Below are 23886 nucleotides of genomic sequence, written 5' to 3'. Positions count from 1 at the left end.
ACAGAGTTGAAGCTACAATTAATTGGAATTCTTATTGGGTCACCTCCAAACACTTAAGGATAAGGTATAAGGATAAGGTAATAATAAATGAGGTGATGTACATACAATATCTACGAACTAAATTCGATTTGTAGGGCACTTCACAGGGGTATTTCTTTATAATTTGAAAGAAAATGTGTCTTTAGTTAACAAAGACACTGCTTAGTAAAGAGGCAGAATAAATATATATCTATATAAATTATTAAGCTGTTCTACTATCACATGTCGCGTTACTTATGCCATTTTAAAAATCAGTATTTTTCATTAGTTTTCAAATAACAATGGGTCGTGGCAAACCCGTGTGTGAAGAGCTTCGAAAGCAAATAGTTTGTGGGGTCGATGGTGGCAAATCAAGTTACCAAATATCTAAAGACTTGATACTTCCCAGGTCTGTAGTCCAATCCAACATTCAGCACTATAAAAAGAATAGAACGACTTCTTGTTAGAAGAAAACTAGTCGACCACGTATTACAAGTGCTAAAATATGGCGAGGGGGCCGATGGCTGGCCATGCGTCAGGCTCGTGAACGGGTGCTGCTTGTGGTGACTGGTCGTACCTGAATTCGTGTATGCGGTGATGTTGGTTATTTCGACTATGTGTTTGCGTGTTGTTCCCACGAGAATGTAAGCGCGTGCTCCAATTTCACCGTGCCTCCTACTGATAGAGGACAAGTCTTTGTCTCAATTACTTGATATGTCATGTGGAACATGATGCAATGGCTGCAGCTCCTTACAAACGTTGTGTAAAAAAAAATGGCGGTTAAAGAGTTGCGGAGAGTTTATTGCCAGATCTTCTCTCCCGTTCTACGCCCTTGATTTGAGAACTGGCACTTAATGTAAAATTAGAAGCATTAATATGTATTTCTTTACTAACGAGTCATAAGTGTACATTATGTTACCTATATGATTAAATGATTTACTTTCTATATTTTACTCTTTGCACTACTTCCATACTAGACGAAATATTTTGCAACGGGGCTCGTATATAGATATACTGCTTGCGGCCCAGTAGAACGTAAGAGTGCACTCAGAGCCCGTCAGCCCTGCGATTCTGTAACTCACTTTTCGAACTCACACAGCGGTTTTCGGACCGGCGCGGCGGTCGCTCTCAAATCAGTCGTGAAGCAGTCTTTTTATGATTTGGCATTCTAATAAACGATAAACTACAAGCTCCCACCTTTTCAGATTGGCTGGTGTTGCCGTAATGGTTATAGTACGGGTAGTATAATACTACCCTAGGTGGTTATAGTTTCTGTCTTAACTTATGACAACTGGAAGTAGTTTAGATTAAAAGATGAGATTATTAACTGCAAATATCTTTTTAATACATTGATTAGTGCGTTACAACTGGTGCAAGCCATTTATAAAGGCCACTTTTAAATGGTTTTAACAAAACAAATTCTTATACTTTTCTCAGACTCTTTCCTAATGTAATTAAATGCAGAAAAGATGTGTCTTATTCATAAACATACTATGTTATATAGTATGTTTAAGTTTAGTAATATTTTACTAATACCATAAAACTATTATCCTACAATAACAAAAAAAACATTAGTTTTTTTAAAGAGAATTAATATTAGGAACCAATAATTCGACACAAATAACAAAAACAAGTTAATAATTAAAATAAGTACATAATGTCCATTAGTGCTCATTCATAAATTATTAATTGTATACTCTGAAAACCTTACATTTAATTAATGTCTTTACCATTCGTCTTTTATCATTAATAATAGTATTAAAATTTAAAATCATACTACTATAATTCTATAATTAAGTAGTCATTTTTTTAAAACAAATTCGTCCTAAATACAATATATATATATATAGTTTGTTATAACAAATAATTTATAGTATTCCCATTGTATGCAATAGCTATTTAATATTATTTCATTTCAACACAAACCTAGAATTCAGAGAGGGAAGGGCACATATCTTTGTGCTATTTCAACCCAAAATATTTGTTTCTATGGAAATTGATGTATGTGTAACTTTATGTTAAATAATGAAATTCATTTCTGTTTTTATTATTGCATACAAACTTGAAACACTGTATATACTAATTTAATACTTTCTACAAACATAACTAAGTTTCTACAAATAATTATAACTAATGGAATGTTTTTTTCGTTACCAATATGGTATAGACTAGTGCTATAAATTTAACTACAATGTTATAGTTAAAGTTTTACATAATGTATAAAAACTTTGATAAACTAGTCATTAATATAAAATAAATAATTATAAAACCTATCAGTATTTTCAGTAACAATAGAAAATTTATACTAAGAGTAGTCCAGTCAGTATTTTTCAACACATATTAAGTAGAGTAGAAAATGTACAACTAACCTTAGCCGTTTAAGCTAAATTTCAAAATCACTTTGGACGCACTTTTTCATAAAAATAAATCTGCGGTACACTATTCACGTCTCTCATAAGAACTTTCCGTTTCACAAACTTAAAATGTTCATATGCAAATTCATACAACTCATTTTCCATCTTCCATATATCAGATTTTTTTATCCGTTCTATTGTTTCTAACGTGGGCTCAATTTTTGAACTTGTTTGCCTCAAGTGGGACTTATTACTACTTAAGTAATGCTCTATTGCACCTTTGAAGAACCTTGGCAATACAGCTTCTAATACTGAGATAAAATCTAACATTTCTTCAGTAACTCCTACTAATAAGTAGTGGTTAATGAGGTTGTGCTTTGCTTGATCTAATGCCCACTTATTTCCAGGTTTCCTGTGAATATATAAATATAAATTATTTATCTATTGTATGTGTATATTATATAAAATGTCTACGAAAACTGATGCAATATTATGAATCTATAAAATTAACCTGTTTCTTTGTGTTCATGTAGATTTACGTTTATATTTAAATTTCACTACATTTATTGAATCAAACAATAGAAAATCAATAACTTTTAGAAATTACATACATTTTGTTGTCTTGTATATCTGTTAGTTTCTTGTACTAAACTGTAAAACTCAGACTAATTTAAGATACCAACCAACACTCAGCAGCATGTCCGCAGAAAAAAGGTACCTGCAGCCACATGTTGCTTGGATCACAGTCTGGCTGTCCTTTTGCAACACAGTCATCAAATGTCTGAAAAATGTGTATTAACCATTAACATATATTATGAAATTATTATTATAACCTTTGAAAAAGTAATTACTTAACTACAGCTGACTATAAATATTTCATAAAAGACCATACCATTTTGTCGCCATGCTTCTTCCTCACGAGATGAGGTCTGAAGTTGTCCCCATGTCTTAAGAAATAATAATAAGAAACTAGCCGATCCAGCGGCTTTCTTATTAAATTTATAAATATGGGTTTTGTTGTTGTACCCAACCTGTAGCACAATTTTGATTATGATGGATTATGGTATAAAATTACAAAAATGAAAGATTTTTATTTTTGTAACTAATTAAATTATAGTAAAAAAATTATTGAAATGAGTCATCAATAATTCTTTGCCTATTAGAATGCTCCATTATACTTCAGTAACATAATGAAAGTCCAACTAGCGGTTATAGGGCCACTAGTTCATTGTAAAATACAATGTTTTTAGATATAAGAACATTGTTTTATTGATAAATTAATTAATTATATATAATGTACACAAATTTAAAAGGATTCTCACCTATCAAAGTTGAGGAATGCCATATGTCCGTGATATAGTGCAGGCTTGATCTCTTGCCACTTTGTCACATTCTGAGCGAATTTATACTGGTTATTTAGTGACATAACATGCATGTTGGCAGTTATATTGATATGCAAAACTTTAAAATGATTCTTCTTGCACAAATCATACGCTACACCAACAAAACTGGTAGACCCAGTCTTTGGTACCCTGTTGTATATAACGACCAAATCATCGTCATCTTTTTCTGTCGGCTTCGGGAAAAACTGACGAGATTGCGAATGCGCTTGAACTAATTTGTATTCTGAAATGTGTCAAGTGCATTAGAAATACATAGTTTTATTTAATACACTGAATAAAATCCTTAAAATACTTACCTAGCTTTCGATAACCTTCTTCTAGACGAGTTACTTCGGACTGGAAATATAAAACTACAATAACAATAATGCACAAAGAAGAAAATAGCCATAATTTATGAATGTTCAACATAATATCGCGAGGCAACCGCGTAAAGCTAAAAGAAAATGAGCACTGACATAATTTTATATGAATTCCTTATAAATATAAACATTCGTTTCCCACTACTCGCAACACCCACACAGCAAAATTATTAACATAATTATTTTCATTTCTATGTAAGAACATCAACAATCAACACGAAAATACTGTCGCGGGCCCTATAATCACACCACAGACTAGCACAGGCAGACTATAACGTCGCGAGTCGCGAATATGGAAAATCGAGGTCTATTTTATATATCAAAAAGCGATAACTTTTTTATTTGTCAAGAAAGACGATTGAATTTTTGCACATGCATAGGGTATTAAATAGGGCTTCAAATAAAGCTCAGATGCTTAACTTTTATTAGTGTATGTGTGTATAAAAAAATTATAAAAACAACTGTTTAAAGAAACGGCCTTTATTTTATTTCTTGTTCGGCAATATAGTGAATTAAAAGTTATTTTTTCATTACTTTTTTATAAAACAACAACTTTTAATTACTTATTGAATATCATACCTATTTTAGTTAAAAGGTATAATTACTAATATTTATTTCATACAATATTTAAAGTTAAAAAATACAAATTTTGTGAAATTTTTACTTAAGTACCTACTTGAAAAAATATGTATATCAACGTGTAAATTATACCGCGAAATTAGTGCAAAATGAAGATAAAATGCCCTAAATAAATAACTGAAAACTAATCAATTAAATAGTTCAACATTAGAAACCACAATAGAGGTTTTCTGTTTTCTGACTTGGATGATGTTGTATTGTATGTCTTTTCGCGATAACTTCCGAGACCGCACGTACCCGTGGCTGATTTTCATAAATGTTATTCTTGAATATTATCTACGCTACAAAATAAAATCAAATTTAAAGCACCGGGAGACGTTGGCAACTGTCTAGTCTCGACGTCGTTATCCACTCACTGTTATTTTATGTCATTTCTGTCAATGTCAAAAACTTGAAGTATTTTTTTAAATTACTTGAAGTAGTAATAAACAATAGATAATAAAATAAAATTGATTAACGAGGCAAGTTTAGTATACGATTTGATAATCGATAACTTAATACTGCTTAGTGAATATCCCACTTACTTGGATTAATCCAAAATGACATCAACCTCTCAATTATTCTTTCTTTCCTGTTTCCATTCCTCTCAAATACTCTTATATTAGTGATAAAGAGCAGTGTTGGCCTAGTGACTCTCATACCTGAGGTCGTAGGTTCGAGCCCCGGCTGTGCACAAATGACTTTCTGTCTGAAGAAAACATCTTTATATCTCGGTATCGTCTCATATAATTTAAATCTGATAGATAACCGGAAGGACTTTAGCAAACTTATAAAATCGTAAAACAATATCAGAAATATTGTAATGAATTTTAACTGTTTAGGTGGAATGAGACCTTTAATAATTAAAGGTGAATTTTATTAAATACATATGAACTTAAAAAAATATCAATCGCTTATACGAGTACTGGGAATAAATAAGGCGCAACTGCGTTTCTCTGTGAATATAAAAGAAACAACATTTAAAGCCTATATTTTTACGTTTTATAAAATAAAATAATGTAATGAAAAAAATTAAAACATCTTACATCTATTATGTCTAGTGACAAATTAAACATCGTCGATCAGACGGCAAAGAAGAAAATTAAATTATAAAAAGAGTTTGTATAGGAAAATATGTTTTCCTTACGTGTATAATAATTCGAATATCAAAAGACGTATTAAAATAGTAAGAATACTATAGTATAGAAATACCTACTAAGAAGACTTAGCGACAGGCAAATAAAACGAAAGTTAAAATGCAAGGAAATATTTAAACTATTAAATGGTACTTATAGTATGTATCTTCGTGAACAGGTACCTACTACTTTAGGATTTACATAATTACAGACCTGTAGTATTACAGAAAAAGTATCAAATGCATGTATAAGTTACATATATACTTACAAAGACTCCATTTTATGTTTTTATTCATACCAGGCTCACATTCAGCTTGCATAGAAATCGCGTCGAAGGGCTTCTGTCTATATTCCTTCAGTCAGTCCCAACCATTCGGCGTAGTAGCACGTTATTAATAAACACAGAGCTACAGAAATAATGTGAGGGACGATATTTCAGAATGGAGGTGGATCGTATCTTTTATATATTCGGCAGTTTCTCAAGGAAAAAGCAGGACAGACGCAAGTCTTTAGAGCAAACCTCTGTAAGTGCTGGGAACAGTCCTATGAAGGTTAGATCTAGACCTGGGAGCCAAAACATGCCAGCCAGGACATCTGCGTACCAATTAGATAGCGTGGTTAGAGAATGGGAGTGTGGGGTGTGCAAGAAGGAGCTGGTGGAGCCAAGGCTGCTTGCCTGCCTTCACAGCTTCTGTACAAGGTGTCTTCAGGGTCTACCGTTGGAAGGAGAGTCAGAAAACTGGAGCGATATAGATGGTATGTATTGATTTTGGATTAGGCCGTGCATTTAAGTGAATTACACGAGGTGATAGGTGAATATTTGTTTAAGCTATTGAAGCCTTATGTAGGATTTTAGGATGAAGAATTTGCAGCTTAGTTTTCTAAATCAGTACAGTAGTAAGCCGTTCTATTCAATTACAAACCAGAATGAAGTTTGTATACAGCTATGGTTCGCACACGGCATATGGTGTATATGGTGCATAAATAAAATAAAAAACAAATATTTCTACGTTACTAAATTACAACAATATACCGCGCATTATGTTAGTTCTTAATTATAGTATAGAAAACATGTTTAGCAAAATATTATTTCCATGAATATAATTTTAATAACTGTTTAAAGGTTTATTTAAATTTAATGGAAACTTAACATGCAAGCAATTATTCTGGTAAAGGTTCTGTAGAAAAAAATAAACTCATCGAATTGTAAACCCTTCCTAAGTCGGCAATTCACTTCCCGTGTAGTAGTAAAAAGTAAAGTCGTTTTAAACGACTATTTAATAACTAGCAAGCTATAGCATAGTCCTAAAGTATTTCACTCACCCTTAGGTCGTGCGTTCTAATCCCGGTTGTGCTTCATGTTTATTTTAAAAATCATAAAAATAAACTGATACACATTTTACGGATAACAGGCTACTAACCACGCGAACGAAATGAGTTACAGAATTACTAACCAAATTAAACCAATAAAAATCACGTGACATTAAATGTCATCTAATTATACCTACTGTTAACGCATTACCCTAATTAACTGATAGATCAAAATATACATTACACATAAATATTATTGTGAAAGCGAAGCCTATTTTTGTTTGCCAAAATCTTGCGAAACAGTCAGAGAACTAGTTTCAAAATTTTAATGTGTAATTCTAAAAGCATTGTATCAAAGAAGAATATACATTGTAAATAGTATATAATTGATTGCTTACTCCTAAAATGTTTATACAAATATATCTACAGACTACATACCTACATAGACATCTCACAGGCATCGCTCTAGGTTTTTTTTTCTAAGTTTTTTAGTGAAATTTAATGTCTACATTTAGGTATATTTAAAATACAGATTCTTCTTATATAGACATATGAAAGGACTGGACCATAGGTTCAACAAGAGAAGGCGGTTGTTGCTGAATAAGTTGCTGAATAAGTTGCTAAGACGGAAAAACCGTTATTGGTTTCCAGCATTTTTATAATACAATTTAATTTCACTAAACCGCAAACAGAGCGTTTTCTAAGGCAGTTTTTGCCGCGCACCACCACTATGTGGAACCAGCTGCCCACAGAAGTATTTCCGAACCAGTTCGACTTAGGGTCCTTCAAGAAAAGAGCGTACCAATTCTTGAAAGGCCGGCAACGCACTTGCGAGCCTTCTGGCATTGTGAGTGTCCATGGGCGGAGGTATCACTTAACATCAGGTGAGCCTCCTGCCCGTTTGCCTCCTATTACATAAAAAAAAAAACCCATCAGTTAAGCGAATTTAAAGTCCTTTTTACCAGGCGGTGAACAAATTAAATCAATTACTCTCCGACCGAGCATTGAACCTGGTATCCCAGATGCCGGACTCACTAAATTTCCACATAAGTAAAATTAGTATTTTAAATATCACTAAATGCAGAGTGTAGCAAGACATTCTAGAGATTCAAGAGATTCACGATGTAACAATTCCGTCAAACTAACATGACGTCTACCCATACCACAATTTCTCATAAATGGAAGCTGCAAGATGCTTCGCCATTAGATATTCATTGCTTGAGTGTATAAAAGAGCTATAATAAAATCTTGATTTCATCACTGAAACCGCTATAAAACACCAATAAAAATTCTACTGGTCAATAGAAATAAAACAAAAATTTACAGTCGCCCAGTGTTAACATCTGGCTGGAGCTCTTAAATATAACGAGTCGTTAATAACTTTACAATAGATTGGTAAACAGATAAATTTGATTGCAAAATAGGTCAAACTAATCGGAAAGGCGAGAAAGATTTTTGTTTTAAATAATTTAATGCCGCATAATAGAATAATATTCGATGTTGAATATGTTTTATAGACATTTTATGTTGTTGAATATTTTACAATGCAATGCGATAGTATTTTTAATTTTACTTATGAATAAATAATGCGCGTTTACATGCTTTATGGTAGGGGAGCCCACGATGCTAAATGGGGATTTACTCGAGCGTCGTAGAGACCTATTGGGATGCAAAGCTTAGATAAAAAGAAGAAAAAAATGTTATATGATAAATTCCTTTTCATCGGTGGGGGAAGCGGCTATAGATAGTTAAATATGTAAAAAAAAACTGTTGCATGGACATCCTCGAGCGCGTCAGATATTGATAGCATCTATGCCCTACGTATTTTTAATAATGTACGTATGTTAATCTGATCGTTTGCATGATGCGGGTGGTTGTATTTAAGGGTTGAAAATTTAAAAAAAAAATTTTTTATCGAGCGCGTCAGATTTTCTAAGGGAGTGTTAAGTGCACCAAAAAAAAGCTCTCATTCACTAATCTGACGATTTCGATGGGACGCAAACCCACAGCCATTTTCTTAATTTGCAAAAAAAAATCGCAATTTTGAAATACTCAAGCGCGTCAGATTAAGATATATGTGGTTCATCTTTATGTTCTAAACGTACTGTCTCATAATCTGACGATTATCTAGAGGGATTCGCCTGATCTGACAAAAAGAAAATAGAAAAACGGTTCACCTAAAGGGCCATCCCTGCAACTTCCCGCTAATTCCATTCCTGGGCGCTTAAAATTGATATTTTGAGCTCGCTGAGTTCAAAGAAATAACATTTCTATGCATTTGAGCTCTCCAAGCTCGAAAGTCTGATAGAAGTTTCATAGAACACTATTTTTGGAATTTTCAAACCGCAATAACTTTTGAATGGATCAAGCAATTTTCACGCGGTTGGCGGCATTCAACGCAGTTTTATCATCCTCATAAGTAATTTTGCAATTTTAATTGATCGAACCACAAATTTCGGAGTAATCCCGAAAAAACACTTTTTCGGATTTCTTTCGTGTACGATATCTCTCGAACGAATCAACCGCTTTTGACCAGCTTGGTGGCGATCGACGTGGTTTTTCAAGCTCAAAGGCGGATTAGTTTTTGAAGTTGATCGATAAAGAAACCACTTTAAAAATAAATATTTCTTATTTTTTTAAGATTTTTCAAAATTTCTCAAAATCTATCGGTCCGAATCGGTACAAATTCACAGGAAATGTAATTTTGAGGGAAATATTTAGAACGCCGTTTAGTAGATTCCGATCGGTTTAAGGAAATGTAGGCATCACGCAGCTGCACGCATTTAACTTTATCGACGAATTTTTGTTATTTCGGCTTGCGGAAATCGTCAGATTATATATTTTTCATTATTCTTGAATTATTTCCTTCAAAATAAAAAAAAATTAGCTACGCTCGAGAATGTCGAGATGACGTTTTTTTTTTACAACTTTGTTGCCCTCCCCTTTTTTTCCGTCACTCTCAAATTGTCAGATTAGTGGAATATACACTTTTTAGGATGTAATTAACTCACCCTACCTTAATCTGACGCGCTCGGGAATTTCTGATGGTCAATTTTTTTTTACTAAACTGATCCTGTCTCCTTCACGTGCGGCTTTATATATGGGCCTCATATTTTGTGGAGGTACTTAACCGGGTACAAGGTATCCCCCTATATATTAATCTGCCGCGCTTTAGTAAATCCCGAAATCCCCTCTTGGGCTCCCCTACCATTATATAAATAAAGATTAACCAAAACATTCAACAAATTAAAGTAGGAGTAACCCTGTAATATTTATTTATTTTTTGTTTTAACCATAGACAATCAACAGCCAGTCTGTAGTTTGGTCATGATGGGTGTCAAACTTTTTGGCAGCCGCATCTCCTATAGAAAAAGCTTTGTTGATTGAGAAAACAGTTTTGAGTATATTAAGGCATACCCCGTCGAGTGCATCTGATCACGATCACATATTAAAATTTGAGTTATCTTACTAAGTAATTCAACGTTTCCGATACCAGGGTGGTGTTGGTTATAAAAAGAGCTAAATTGAGTTTTGTCTTTAGCAAACGACATAATAATAAAATCCAAATTTTTATTGTGTTATGAATGTTTAAGCACTTTTTAATCGCTTGTATCTAATTTATATCGAGGAATAAAATTTAATAGTGCTATAATTTTAATTTAAAATACACAAATAAGGCCATGCCTACAATAACGTGAAGGCAACAAGCATCTGAACCGCCGAAGCCCCACAGGGGCAACCTACTTTGAAAATAATTGGCTTACTTGCACGTGTTTACTGACACATTTCTAGTGATTCTTTGCCAAATAAAATTTATCATCTTCGGTTGGTTATATCCAAACTATAAATGCAAGGACAACTGAATCTGTTTAAGTTAACAAAATAAACTACATAATTAAACTGTTATTACAAAATTAACATCAATGCATTTTAAAACTATTATTATTATTTATAGTCACCGTAATTAAGATAAGCCATTTAGGAACGATTTGATTTTATACCAACTATCCAATAAACGTGTATTTCACTTTACAATTTTATTTTATTAAAAATGTTTTTATTAACAGTATTAAGGGTTTAACATGGATTTGTTACTATTTATTATCATTAATATAGATAGTTTTTTAAATGAATAGTTAATTACAACAAAATCACGGCTAAAATTTTATTAAGAACTGCGAGTGAAGGCGCTACGTTTCGCTTGAATTTAAAATTTCCGTAGCGAAATTAAAATCCATGATGAAGCCCACTTCAGCTAGTTCTTCTAGTAAAGACAATATGTCAAAAACTAATATTACTAGATATAATAATTAATTATCTATAATTTTAAAATACTCACTACATCGTCAGTTCATCTAAAGGAGAGCAAAAAGTACGTAACGCGACGAGGATTTTTTTTATTTTATGTTAGAAGTAAAATAATACAGATTGGTAACGTTTGTAAATCAAAATCAATATTATTGTTTATGGCACGCCGGGTGGCTGAGCTATATTTAGATGCACATTAGCTATGTTCCGGCCTACACGTCATTGATATTCTAAAAATAAATTAAATTATTTTAACGTGAACTATAAAGTAACAGAGAATTGTTTAGTTTTTTGGCACAATTTTTTTTTATTGGTTGAATAAGACGTTATATTATTACAGACTATATACAGACTCAGTCAATCTATTCTTCAGCAGTCAAATTACAAACGTTCATCCATACTTATATACATATATATTACATATAGGTATCAATTAATCTTCCAGATTAGTTTCAACCTTGCTACTTAACATAATATAAATGAGTACATAATAAAATCGAAAAGTATATACTGTATGTTAAATGATATTATTTTCTCCAGTCTTAACGTTGTAGCTGCACTGCGTTATAAATTGGAACATTAACTTTTAGGTCTGCAAAAGTAGAATTAATCAATACTTACTACTCAAATAAAAAAATATACGTCACTAAATGACCCGGTGAACTTCGTATCACCTACATAATATATTTGTGTCGAAACTTAATACAAAATTTTGAAAACAGATCTCATCCTACAGCTATGAAACCAATATATAGTTAAGATTAAACAAACCCTTCTTACCACTTATAATAAAGAAATCAATCACAATTCTAAAGAAGTACTATTAATACATTATTATAATAAGCATAAGCGAATCAATCAAGAAGAAAGTTAGCCATCAAAGAATTGCTCGAGTCGATTAAGTTTTAAATCCCGGTTTTATTCCCTCGAAATTATAAAAATAATATTTGATTATATCATAATAATAATTGAGATATGCCAGACATACTCGAGTTTATTTACGCGATCTTTCAAAGAAGTGGAAATGATGATTCGAATTACAAGATCAAAGTCATACCTGGTAATTCAATTTTATAGCTACATGGAACCTATTAAATTATCGTTTTAATAATAACATTTATAATACTATTTATTTCATTATGAACTTGAAAAAATTATTATATTGATTTAATTTTCGGGAATCAGTCTTTAAAATCATAATTGCGTGAAAAATTTGTGAAATATGTTTTTGTTATCAAATTGTAATGTTTTTATCTATTAAGAATTTTATTCTATAATAACGCGCTTTTGTTTTTTCATTTTTTTGTGGGATAGAAATCACATGAACATATTTATAAATGATTCTTTATTTTTTATAACACTAACGGCGTGTCAGTATTAAGAGGTTTCCTTCTACTACTGTTTAGCCTTTGATGAGCGGCGAAAACACTGTAGGGGGGCCCTCGCCTCCTAGGGGGGCAATTTGATTGTTATTAAGGGGAGGTTCTTGGAAAATTTCTTAAAATTATTTGGAATTTGAATTTCAGTTTTTAATATATGTTTTGAAAATGAGTTTACTTACTGCATCATATAAACCTGTCATTAACAAGAGAGGGAGTAAGTCTTTATTAGGAGAACAATTACATTAAAATTAAAAATTATGCATGTTGCATAGGGGGGAAATAATTTAGAAATGCTAAGGTGGGGCGGGGCGTAGCTGCTAAACACTGCTCTATTCCAAGAGGGATTTTCCACCAGACTGATATAAAAACTAAAAATTATATCAAAGACAATTATTAGTTGTCTTTGGTATTAGACGACGTTACACATCTACTCGTAGCCCAGAATAAAAAAACTATAGACATCATTGCACTCTAACAATATTTTTCAAGTGCCCAAGATGATTCAGCTTGCCCGAGGCCGATTTATTTAAAGAATACGTTTCGTGTCGGATGTAATGAGCAATACATTTGTGTCTTCCGCTGTTATTAATAAATTGCCAATACTGCGTACAAGCATTTATCTTAGGTAATTAGTTTTAGGGGCTATACATATGGCACCCCTGGGTTGGATAATTGGATTTTGACTAGATCGAGACTTAATATGTAGGTATCTTAAGGAATTAAAATGGTAAAGAATTTTTCGTGAAACACATATTTTCTTGCCTAGGTTATTTGTCACCTCTATCATTAGGAGGGTTAAGAACTACGTGTATTGATCTAATCTGAATTCAGACTTACTTATAGAAAGAATATAATTATATATTTTATTTATTGTCACGATCACAGTAGGTCAGGTGGGGTAAATGCGAGTAGTATAACTAGATTGACTTGTTATTTTCTGGTCTTTTACAATTTACAAATAATGTTTACTGTAAATATTAAACTTGGTTTATGCTTTTATTTGATGTAATTACTTATATTTAATTATGGATGATTACAGATTAAGTCTCTATTGCATTTTCCCGGTGTAAAGGGGTAAATGTAAAAAATATGTTAAAATTCTAATAGTGTAGATAGTAATCTGGGGTAATAGCAATAAAATACGCAAATTGAAATATACTTTGGTTTTTATTGAAACGAGATTGGTGAAAATCTGTCAATCCATCAGATTCAAAAAGTTGTCAGAGTGTAGTGCAAGAAGTACTTTACGTGTATAAGGGATGCCAGCACTAATTTATTTTGTGTGTAAACAGTTAAAGTTATGTTATTACATTTGCCCCGTTCATGCATTTACCCCACCTGACTATAATTATTTATTTATTTTAGATTTCAATATATTATACTTTGCCGTTTGTTCGACCATACCATTTCTGTGTTTGGCCTCGAGTGTTATTGCAAATATTATTTTGTTTCGCTATTTGATTCGAAAATATTTATATATATAAGAATGATACTATCATACTTTACTGTGTTTAAATTTTTGTTATTTTCTACTAAAGTATTTGTAACAAATTTCAGTATCAATACAACAAGACTCCAGTACTAGATCCGCATCAGGCAGTGGAAGTGCCAGTGGTAGTGGTTCTGCAGCATCAGGATACGAGAGTGAAAGAAACTCCGACTCTGATGCTAGTTTTAATCAGAAACCTCGCAAATTCGGAATTTATACAAAAAAGGTGCGTACAGCGCAACATTCGGGTTATAACCTACGTGCATAAGGAGTGTATAGACCTGTCCAAAATCCTGTCAAGAGTAATTAAATAATTAACAAGCGGTTAATGGGAGTAAAGTAATCGACAAATCGCTACGAGTATAGTGAGTTCACAAGGTAATTCGATATTCGAGATTTACAGTTAACGGGGCCTATATAGCTGTCGTTGTTAGCTAAGTAGGTAACCCAGTACTCTGGACTACATTACAATAATAGAACGATTCACGTATAATAGTAGCAAATTTGAAGTGAATTTTAGTACCTATACATCCAACTTAAACATGTCTGGATCCTGAATTTCCCTTAGGTGCGAAACATACAGAAGAGGCGTAAGGTGAAGGCGCGGCGCAGGCGCAGAGCCGGCGTGGAACAGATAAGGCACGGATGCGACTTAAATTATATCAAAGAGGCGAAGAGACGGCACAAAGAGTTATTAACGCAGGCTGACTTTATCGTGATAGCATGTCTTCCTCTTCAGATGACGAAGATGCGCTTGATTTGCTGCAACTCATTAATGTGCAGAGACACCGAAGATATTGGTGACGTGCCTGTGCCACGCCGCTTACGTACATTTTGTATTGACGCGTTTTGAAGCGGCAAGATGCCTGCGCCGCGCCTTCACCTTACGCCTTTTCTGTGTGTTTCGCGCCTTAGGATTTAACTTAAGTTTCCCAGCGCTTTTGCAACTTCACTGCAAAAACTCGCCTTAAAAGAAAATGACCTCACCACATTTGTTCCACGACAGACATTAGGTAGTTAAATTTTAATTACAGGTATCAGGCAAGAGTATCCATTTCGTAGTATGCCCAACTTGTTTGGGGGAGACGCCACTCCCCTTGGGTGGAGTATCAGCGTTACCTTTGAACTATGTGTTGTTGAGGAAAATCGCAACTCGAGATGCTGCCAATATTCTTTGTGATCTGTGCAGTAGTGATTGCAAGGTATTTATTTATTTTATCACAACATGAATTGACAGTTAAATTATACTTTTGCTTAAGAGTGGCTAATGGTAAAAAATCATTTAATCATCCTTAAATACTTAAAAAAGTGTGGTTAAACAAAGTTTGAAAAATATGTACTTTTAATGTATTACTTTAATAGGTATATATTAAATAGGTTTTGTTAAGGGGAAAGGAGTAGGGTCCTCGACATCTGTGTCTGTTTTATTGAATACACAAGGTGTAGTGTTCTATTGCTTCAAAAAGTTAAATTATTGTTGTTAAATCAACAACGGTCCACGACAAAAACACTTTAGAAGTTCATAATCAGGTGTTGCGAAATTCTCAGGTGGATATTGCTGTACACAATTCCCCGAAGTGACTTAATTGTATTCAATGATCGGAGAAAGTAAGGTCCCAGTAGGGGATCGTCTAGACACATTTCGAAATTTGATAAGTTGTCCTTAGCAGAAACACTGCGGTAATTATTAATGTTCTATTTCGTTAATGTCAGTACCACCTACTCACGGAATATAAGGAAGTTATGGTTTATGTTTATATCCGTTAAAAAGTTTAATTTAAAACGAATAAAATACGTTTTATCTTGGGATACCTTACCAAACCTTACCGTGCCAACAGTACCAATTGCGAACATGGCTTCATAGATATTTCGAATAATTTAAAGTTTGCAATAGCCTACATAACATATAATTTAATAGCCAGAAGAAATGTCAGACTGATATTTGAGTCCGTCACTGAAATCGCTATTGAAGGTAAATAGTTAATCAAAGTTCCCGATGTCATTAGGTATAACTGTGCATAACCTGTTCTAGTTTTAATACCCAAGAAAGGCTTAGTTAAAATTTAATAACAGGTGTCTCAAATTTATATATATTATATATTTCAATTCAGAGCATTATGTGAAAATGTTAGACGACTTCTTGGTGCCTGAACTTAAAAACTTTCCTGGCCATTATAATTATATTATACTCTGCCACGAGTTCGTGAAATTTTCTCGGGCAAATTGTTCTCCAGGAGAGGTGACATAAATTGGCCTCCACGCAGTCCGGACCTTTACCCCTATGAATTTTTTTCTTATGGGGTTATCTTAAATCTAAAGTCTACGCCAATAAGCCGGCTTCTCTGGTGCAATTGAAAGAAAATATCTGTCACGAAATGGCATCACTGAGTCCACCTGCCGAGCCGTCATAAGTAATTTTATTGTTCGATTAAATGAGTACTGCGAACGTGTACTTTAATAATGAGTAAACTGTTTTTTGATACACATCTTACGTTTTTTTTTTAAATCGATCAACTAAATATGAACTTTCTGTTGAGACATCCTGTACATTAATTTTTGCAGTTATTTTCATTAGCAAAATTTGCTACGCAATTACCGCAAAATTTTACAATATAATCGAATATTTTATTCTAACTTCAATCCATAGTAGTAGTAGTGTAAAACGGAACTCTATACATCATAGTACTTCACGGTTAAAATTCAATTACAAACAAAATCGACTAATGTCCTCAAATAAATCAGATTTAAATGAAGTGTATCGGTTTTCGAGGCGAAATCCTCATTTACAATGACATGCCACGTTTACTTCACACGGCGTGAGGGATTCCTATTTTTATTGAAAACTTATTTCGGGCACAAGTATACATCATTATTGATGCATGACATAATTATTGATGGCCTTTGTGTTCGTTTTTTGATACATACGTTTCTAAACAATTAAATGCCGAGAAATACTGTTAGTAAAGGAGTTTTATAAAATGGTATATCCATACAAAAACACATCTTTATAATATACATAGTATTGTGTTTGGAATAAGTTACCTTAAAAATAGTTTATATTTAGTAAAATATATTATTTTTTCGCGATAAAGTGCTTCCAACTTGTATATTGTGTCTACAAAGACTGTGTCCAAATTTTAAATATTTATTTATTCATAGAAGCAATCCATATCTAATGGTACCCAAAGAAAGCTTGTTGTTGTTGTACCATTTTATTTATTGCCAGTTCTTCTCTTCCGTTCTACGCCCTTAATTTGAGAACTGGCAGTGAATGTAAAATTAGAAGCATTTAATGTAGGTATATTTCTTTATTGACGTTCATACGTGTACATTGTGTTTGTTACCTATACGAATAAATGATTTTTGACTTTGACTTTACCTTTTACTAAAAAGACGCAATATATATTTCAAAGCAAAAAAAAAGTATAATATTTGAACTCTTCAACAACAACGGGTTTTTATACAGCAGTAGCCTTTTTCAGGCCGAGAGTAGATGTGACGAATGTCTTCTAAGCATCTGTACATCGTGTGCTGATTCGCATCGGAAGCAGAAGACAACATCCAAACATCCTGTTCATCCCATAGATCCTCCAGTCAGATATTGCACCCAACATCCACGTTCCGAGTTGAGTGTGTACTGCGCAACTTGTCAGCAGGTGCGTTACTTTGAACGAATTATCTTACTATTTTTTTTTATGGCTCTGGCACGATTTGTGCATTAGCCAGCGTCAAGTATAGGATTTTTTAAAATTTGTGCTTGTCTTTAGAAATTCGACCGTGTACTCCATGTACGGTTTAGGCACTCGCCCGGTACCGCACAACCGTCCCAAAGGCCGAGAACAAATTTAAATTAAATTAAAACTTGCCCTCGAACCGGGAATTGAACCCGTTACCCCTCACGTAGCTGCTATCTTACTATTATGAAGTCAAGGTGGCAATAAGAAACTCATAATCAAAACAAGTCGTGTTTAATTTGAAGTGATGCCCGCTTTTTTCAATATGTCCAGTAAAATCAAATTAAATAAATTAATTATTAATTAGAATTTGAAAATCTTGTAATCACCGTAGACTATTATAGGAAAAATCAATTATTATTTTCGTATCTTTGCCTGCTCCTACCGTCAAAGAAAATATGATACATAAGGTAGCATGTTTCAAAATCTCAATATCTTTTTTCAGGTAGTATGCCGTGATTGTTGTGTAATATCTCATTCGGGGCATGCTCTTGCGAACGCTTCACGGGCGGCAAAAGAACGCGCTCGGCAAGTGCGTGACGCGTGCGAGCGAGCGAAGCATGTACCAGATAATGTTGAAAGAGCCACCAGGATACTCCACGTGCATGCTTATGAAGTTGAGGTATTAATTATAATTATAATAAACTTATGAAGTTGAGGTATTAATTATAATAATAAACTTTCTCAAGAGAACTCCACCTTCGCCGGAGTAGTGGTACTGCTAAACAGTCACTTGCAGCTCGCATAGGCGTCGGCTGTTTCCAGCGATGTCTGTGGCTATCCGTTAACCAATCGTTTTGTATTTTACTGCCACATTTAGCACGTTTAAACTTATTTTAAGAGGATTAGAATTAGTAGAAGTACTACGATTATTTTTGATAGATCCTTATCCTAAAATATCAGAAACAACTTCGTCATATTGGAACAAAAATATTATATACGTGTACTATGTGTATGTGCATTCTGTCATTATGTATTTATTTTCAAATGCATATTATACTTTCTGTGCTTTTGTGCAATATTAATACGGTTTCCCTTAAATTGTGACAATATTGGATATATTGTGAGATGCTTTTGCTGTCGTCGACTATAAAAATATGAAAATAATTGTAGTAAACCTTCGAAAGCCGTTGTTCAGAGGTTTTTTTTTCCAGACCCAAGCATCCCGTGTGGAAGCAGAGATTCGTGCGTGGACCGAAGAATACAAACGTGCTGTGGAAGCTCACGGGCGCGCCTTATGTACTGCCGCAGCCAGGGCTAGAACCTCATGCAGAGAGAAGATAGAACAGAAGACACGACAGCTGGAAGAAAGAACACAACACGCGATGGATGCCGTCCAGTTTGCTGAAGAGGTTGGTTTTAAAAAAATCTAAAAAACATTTATTATACAATATACGAAATATTAACCTATTCTTCGAGGTCCCAACTACATACATATATGTGTACCTACTACTAGCAGACCGGCCAAGCGTTGCTCGGGCTTAGGTTTTTGTTATATTACATAGTAGCAAACTATTCAAGGGAAACGGTAGGAGAACACTAGTCATGGGGACCACTATGCTTTTTTGGTGGTTATGCCATTAAATTGTAGCTTATGTGAAACGTTGGTACTTTCAACACAGCGCCATCTGTTAGAATTGTGAGTATCAAATAATAAACAAATATTTTGCAATAAAATATTATTGCGGATATAAATTGAGATGTAAGCTATCCTATCTTTTAAGTTGGATCAAACTACTCACGGTGTGTAAATTTGATTGATATATGTTCGGTAATTTAGGAGTCCATAGCGGACAAACAACGTGACACGTAATTTATATATATTAAGATAAGATTAAAAATGATATATGATTTTAACTATTATATGCTAGTACGATGACGTAAATAAAAACCATAAATTTGAATATGTTTATGCCTATTAAAAATAATAGATTATTGATATAAAAGATTAATTCAATAAAAGGTGACAATATCTTCTAGTAAACATTATTATTTATATTTTGGTAAAAACCTATAATGAACAAAACTCTTTTAAAATATAAGGTTTATTATCCCAGCTCCTCTCAGAAGGCAAAGAAGACGAGGTATTGTCTCTAAGCGGGCCGGTACTCCGTCGTCTCGAGAGGCTGACGGAGCTTCAGCCCGTGTCGGAGCCACCTCGATGCGAGTTGCGCTTCGCCCCTGACGCGCCAGGACCGGAAAATCGCTTAGTAGGAAGACTACTCACGCAGGCCGCTGATCCGGATAAATGCGTTTTAAATACCGAAGGTATTCACATAATGTGAAGTACACACCTTTCAATTACTATTCCTTATTAATTATCTTTATTAATAAATTTCTTTGGAAGTAGTAAATATTTTATATTTGTTTTTCTTTTATAAAAATAATGATTGTTGTTGCTTTACAAATGATATAACTTTATTTCTGTGAATAATTTCCAATATTTTACACATTTTTATTAATAACAACATTCAAAACTTAGCTTCAGAAACCTAGTTGATCATGTCTAGATTGAAAAAATCGTGAGCATTAGCGAGCCTAAATGAAATAAGATTCAATACGAATCTTAAATTAAAAATTTATGAAAACAAAAACGCAGACACAGAACATGAAAACCTAGTAAATAATATTGTTGCATTCTCTCATCTACATAAAACATTTTCAGGATTTCAAGATCTGCAAGTAGAGTACCCGCATGAAGCAGTACTAGAACTACATGACGGCAAAGATGAGAGGATATGGTGTGGAGGAGAGCAGGTAGGTTAATTTATGGTTAGGAAGATGGATTATGTTTTTGCTTATGATTACGTTTATTTTATTGAACAAAACTAACGTAACATTATAAACATATACTCCCTTTTAAGGAACAATAATGTCAACATAGTGAAAACATTTAATTTTCTATAGGCGTCATCACCCGCCACGCGGCAGATTTGTTAGATTTTGCCGTCTTAACAAAACTTTTATATTTCCGGATGTCAAATAATCATCATCAATCATGTTTTATAGGTATGTGGCTACTTTAGAAGACGGGATTCCTCAGCCAGACCTGCCTTAGCGCGTGTAAGAGACAGAGGTGATGGTTCCTACACGGTAACTTTTGCGGCTCCCAGCCCCGGAGCTTACTTGCTGGCCGTCACGCTTAACAATACTCCAATTAAGGTATTTAATATTATTTTGTAATTTTATCTTTAATCATTATTTAATTCAATAAATGGATTAGAGATTCGTAGTTGGTCATATCGAGGACAATTGATTTACAAATGTTGTTAACTTTGTATTGTTGATGTAAAATAATGCTACAGTGATTAAATTAAATTTAATTATTTTTTGTTTATCTGTTATTGGTGCTATATAGCAAGATTATAAATGACATAATAATATAGGTAACTGTAGGTTTTTGGTATAAAACACCAGACATTGTAATTTTTAACCTTATGCATTTTTGCTAATCATTATTTGTTAACAAATTTGAAAAGATTTGTTGATGTGATCTTATACTTATGTTATAACACTTTAACAGGAAAAAATATCATAATCAAATTCCACAATAATGTTTGATATATTATTGTGTTTTTTATGATCAATTTAGGGCAGTCCATTTACCTGCTGCGCGCGAGTGATGAAAGCTCACTCGGGTCAGTTCCACTGTTGCTCGTTCTGTTCTTCTGGTGGACGAAGGGATGTTACTTGCGCTTGTGGATCTACTATGGCTGGTGGTTATAAAGGTAAGGTGACTTTAATTCTTTTATAAAAAAAAATTAAGTTAAGATAAAATTATGCCGGATTTTTTATAAAAAAATAACATAAAAAAAATAACTGTTTTTTTATCTGCGATAATTGCTTTCTATGTTAAGCAAAATCTATTTACTGTCGAAATAAATAAACATGACAAAGTATTTAATATTTAAGCTTATTAAACATACAATTATACATGTCTGGCCAAGTTACGGAGCGGTGTTGTGACAACTTTATAATAAAATTGTTTTTGCTATTGCTTTTCATGATGCCATCACTTCCAGGTTGTGGCCACGGTCACGCTGGATGGCCTGGGACAAGACACTGGTCGTGTTGTGGTAACACCAGACGAAATGCACCATGCGCAAGACCACCACAACAATTATACCAATTTTCTCTGTAATATGCTAATGTGTATTTTTTTTCTATACTACAAGCCCATACTTGAATCTGAACTTAATCGGTCTAGAGTTATCTTACATAATAATATGTATTATAATGTATAAATGTACGTTTAGATTAACATGTACTGGGCAGATAATACTAGTGATAATAGGACGAGTGTGTCTTAAGTTAATGTATTCTCAAAGGTGATCAAATAGTTCTTTATTCATAAGAATTATTTGGCAAGCGTTTTGAGTTATGAGTAGGATTATAACTGATCTAAGTATTTGATATGAAAGGTGTGTAACGACGCGATCGGACTAAAACTTCGAATGCAAATTTTATTTTCTTTGAAATTACGCAAAGAAAAAAAATGCTGCTATTAGTGCAATGCGTATAAAACTATGTCGCATAAATTAATGCGATTGACTTGTGACAATTTCCATACTGGTGACGAGTTAAGCTTGTACACATGTATATCATTTTCAATCTTAAACTGAGAAGTTGAGGTACTGATTTGGAATTTTAGTTTAGATACATTACGGGCCAGTTACAAAATTGTCTTTATTTTACCTGGGTAGACATTGTTTTAGAATAATATATGTATCATGTAACTAATAAATAGTAGATAGAAAAACAGTATTATTCGTTAAACTGTGGTATTTACTGTGATTGTTATAAATAAAATTATTAATGTAATTGTTATAGTTAGCTTGTTTTATTTTCTTATCTTTAACAATAAAGGTAATTAATTATCTTCGCCTCTATTAAGGTGAGTTTGGTCTAGTGCTTGGTTTATTTAAATCTATTGGCTTAATAATAATCTAAGGTATAAGTGCGTTAGTACATTCTACAATAATTGAACCACATGCAGCGGCCTCGCACTTCAATAGAATTATTCATTAATTTTGACAGTTCACTAAAAAAGTAAAGATATATTAAACAGTTAAGGGAGCGTACAAGTATTACGTAACGCAATTTTTGCAGATTATTGACCCCCCCCCCCATGTGACTCGCCGTAACGTTTTTCAGTGCTGTACCCAAGTATAGTAAAACGTTTTTTGACCACCTAGTGACTCTTTAGTTACTATTATGTGGTGTAAGTCGAAAAAAATATTAACAATAACGCGTAATTTTATCCCCGCCTCGCATCGTAACGTTTTACAAAAGGACTAAAAATACGTTACGTAATACTTGAACGCTCTCTAATTTAAAGAAATGAGATGAATATTATGATTAACGTTAAAATCGTTGTCAATGTATCAATTTTGAATAATCATTTACTTTTTTTACATAAAGACAAAACGCACGTGCATGCCTTCTGTAGGCACTAGGCACTTTAGAAGAAATATGGCGAGTTAAGTCGCTTGTCCATTGCGGGAAAAACTTTTCTTAACTACATAAGAAATAAAACAATAGTAAACATTCTAATCTTTATTTTACAAAAATTATTGCTTAAATACATTTCCTAAAAAAATCAAAAGGGACCTCGTTCTTTGATTAATTCACATTAAGAAAATATAAAATAAACTCAAATATAATATTTTACCTTAAATCTAATAATAATATTCAACTGATATTTCTCTTATTGACATTTTCTAATTTGATCGATGGTATACGAAAATGTTACAGATAATATAAAAAATATACCT

General features: G+C 33.0%; 2 protein-coding genes across 2 annotated transcripts; one reads left to right on the top strand and one right to left on the bottom strand.

The window, feature by feature from the left end:
* Nucleotides 1–2302: 2302 nt before the first annotated feature.
* On the bottom strand, nt 2303–4394 carry LOC125051239 (heparin sulfate O-sulfotransferase). Its single transcript, XM_047651453.1, has 5 exons — nt 4072–4394; nt 3695–3998; nt 3265–3403; nt 3056–3153; nt 2303–2784 (listed from the first exon to the last, which is right to left on the bottom strand). The coding sequence occupies exons 1-5, from the start codon at nt 4181–4183 to the stop codon at nt 2415–2417; spliced, it is 1023 nt and encodes a 340-aa protein (XP_047507409.1). The 5' UTR covers nt 4184–4394; the 3' UTR covers nt 2303–2414.
* Nucleotides 4395–6227: 1833 nt separating this feature from the next.
* LOC125051302 (tripartite motif-containing protein 45) lies at nt 6228–22941 on the top strand. The gene is made up of 11 exons (XM_047651518.1): nt 6228–6644; nt 14447–14604; nt 15413–15580; nt 17861–18034; nt 18558–18734; nt 19267–19464; nt 20170–20380; nt 20778–20869; nt 21122–21274; nt 21705–21840; nt 22135–22941. The coding sequence occupies exons 1-11, from the start codon at nt 6329–6331 to the stop codon at nt 22251–22253; spliced, it is 1902 nt and encodes a 633-aa protein (XP_047507474.1). The 5' UTR covers nt 6228–6328; the 3' UTR covers nt 22254–22941.
* Nucleotides 22942–23886: the final 945 nt, after the last annotated feature.

The sequence above is a fragment of the Pieris napi genome, chromosome 7, assembly GCF_905475465.1.
Source record: "Pieris napi chromosome 7, ilPieNapi1.2, whole genome shotgun sequence".
In the NCBI taxonomy this organism is placed as follows: Eukaryota; Metazoa; Arthropoda; class Insecta; order Lepidoptera; family Pieridae; genus Pieris; species Pieris napi.
The sequence above is the reverse complement of the archived record's forward strand: the minus strand, read 5'-3'. Positions and strand labels throughout refer to the sequence as shown.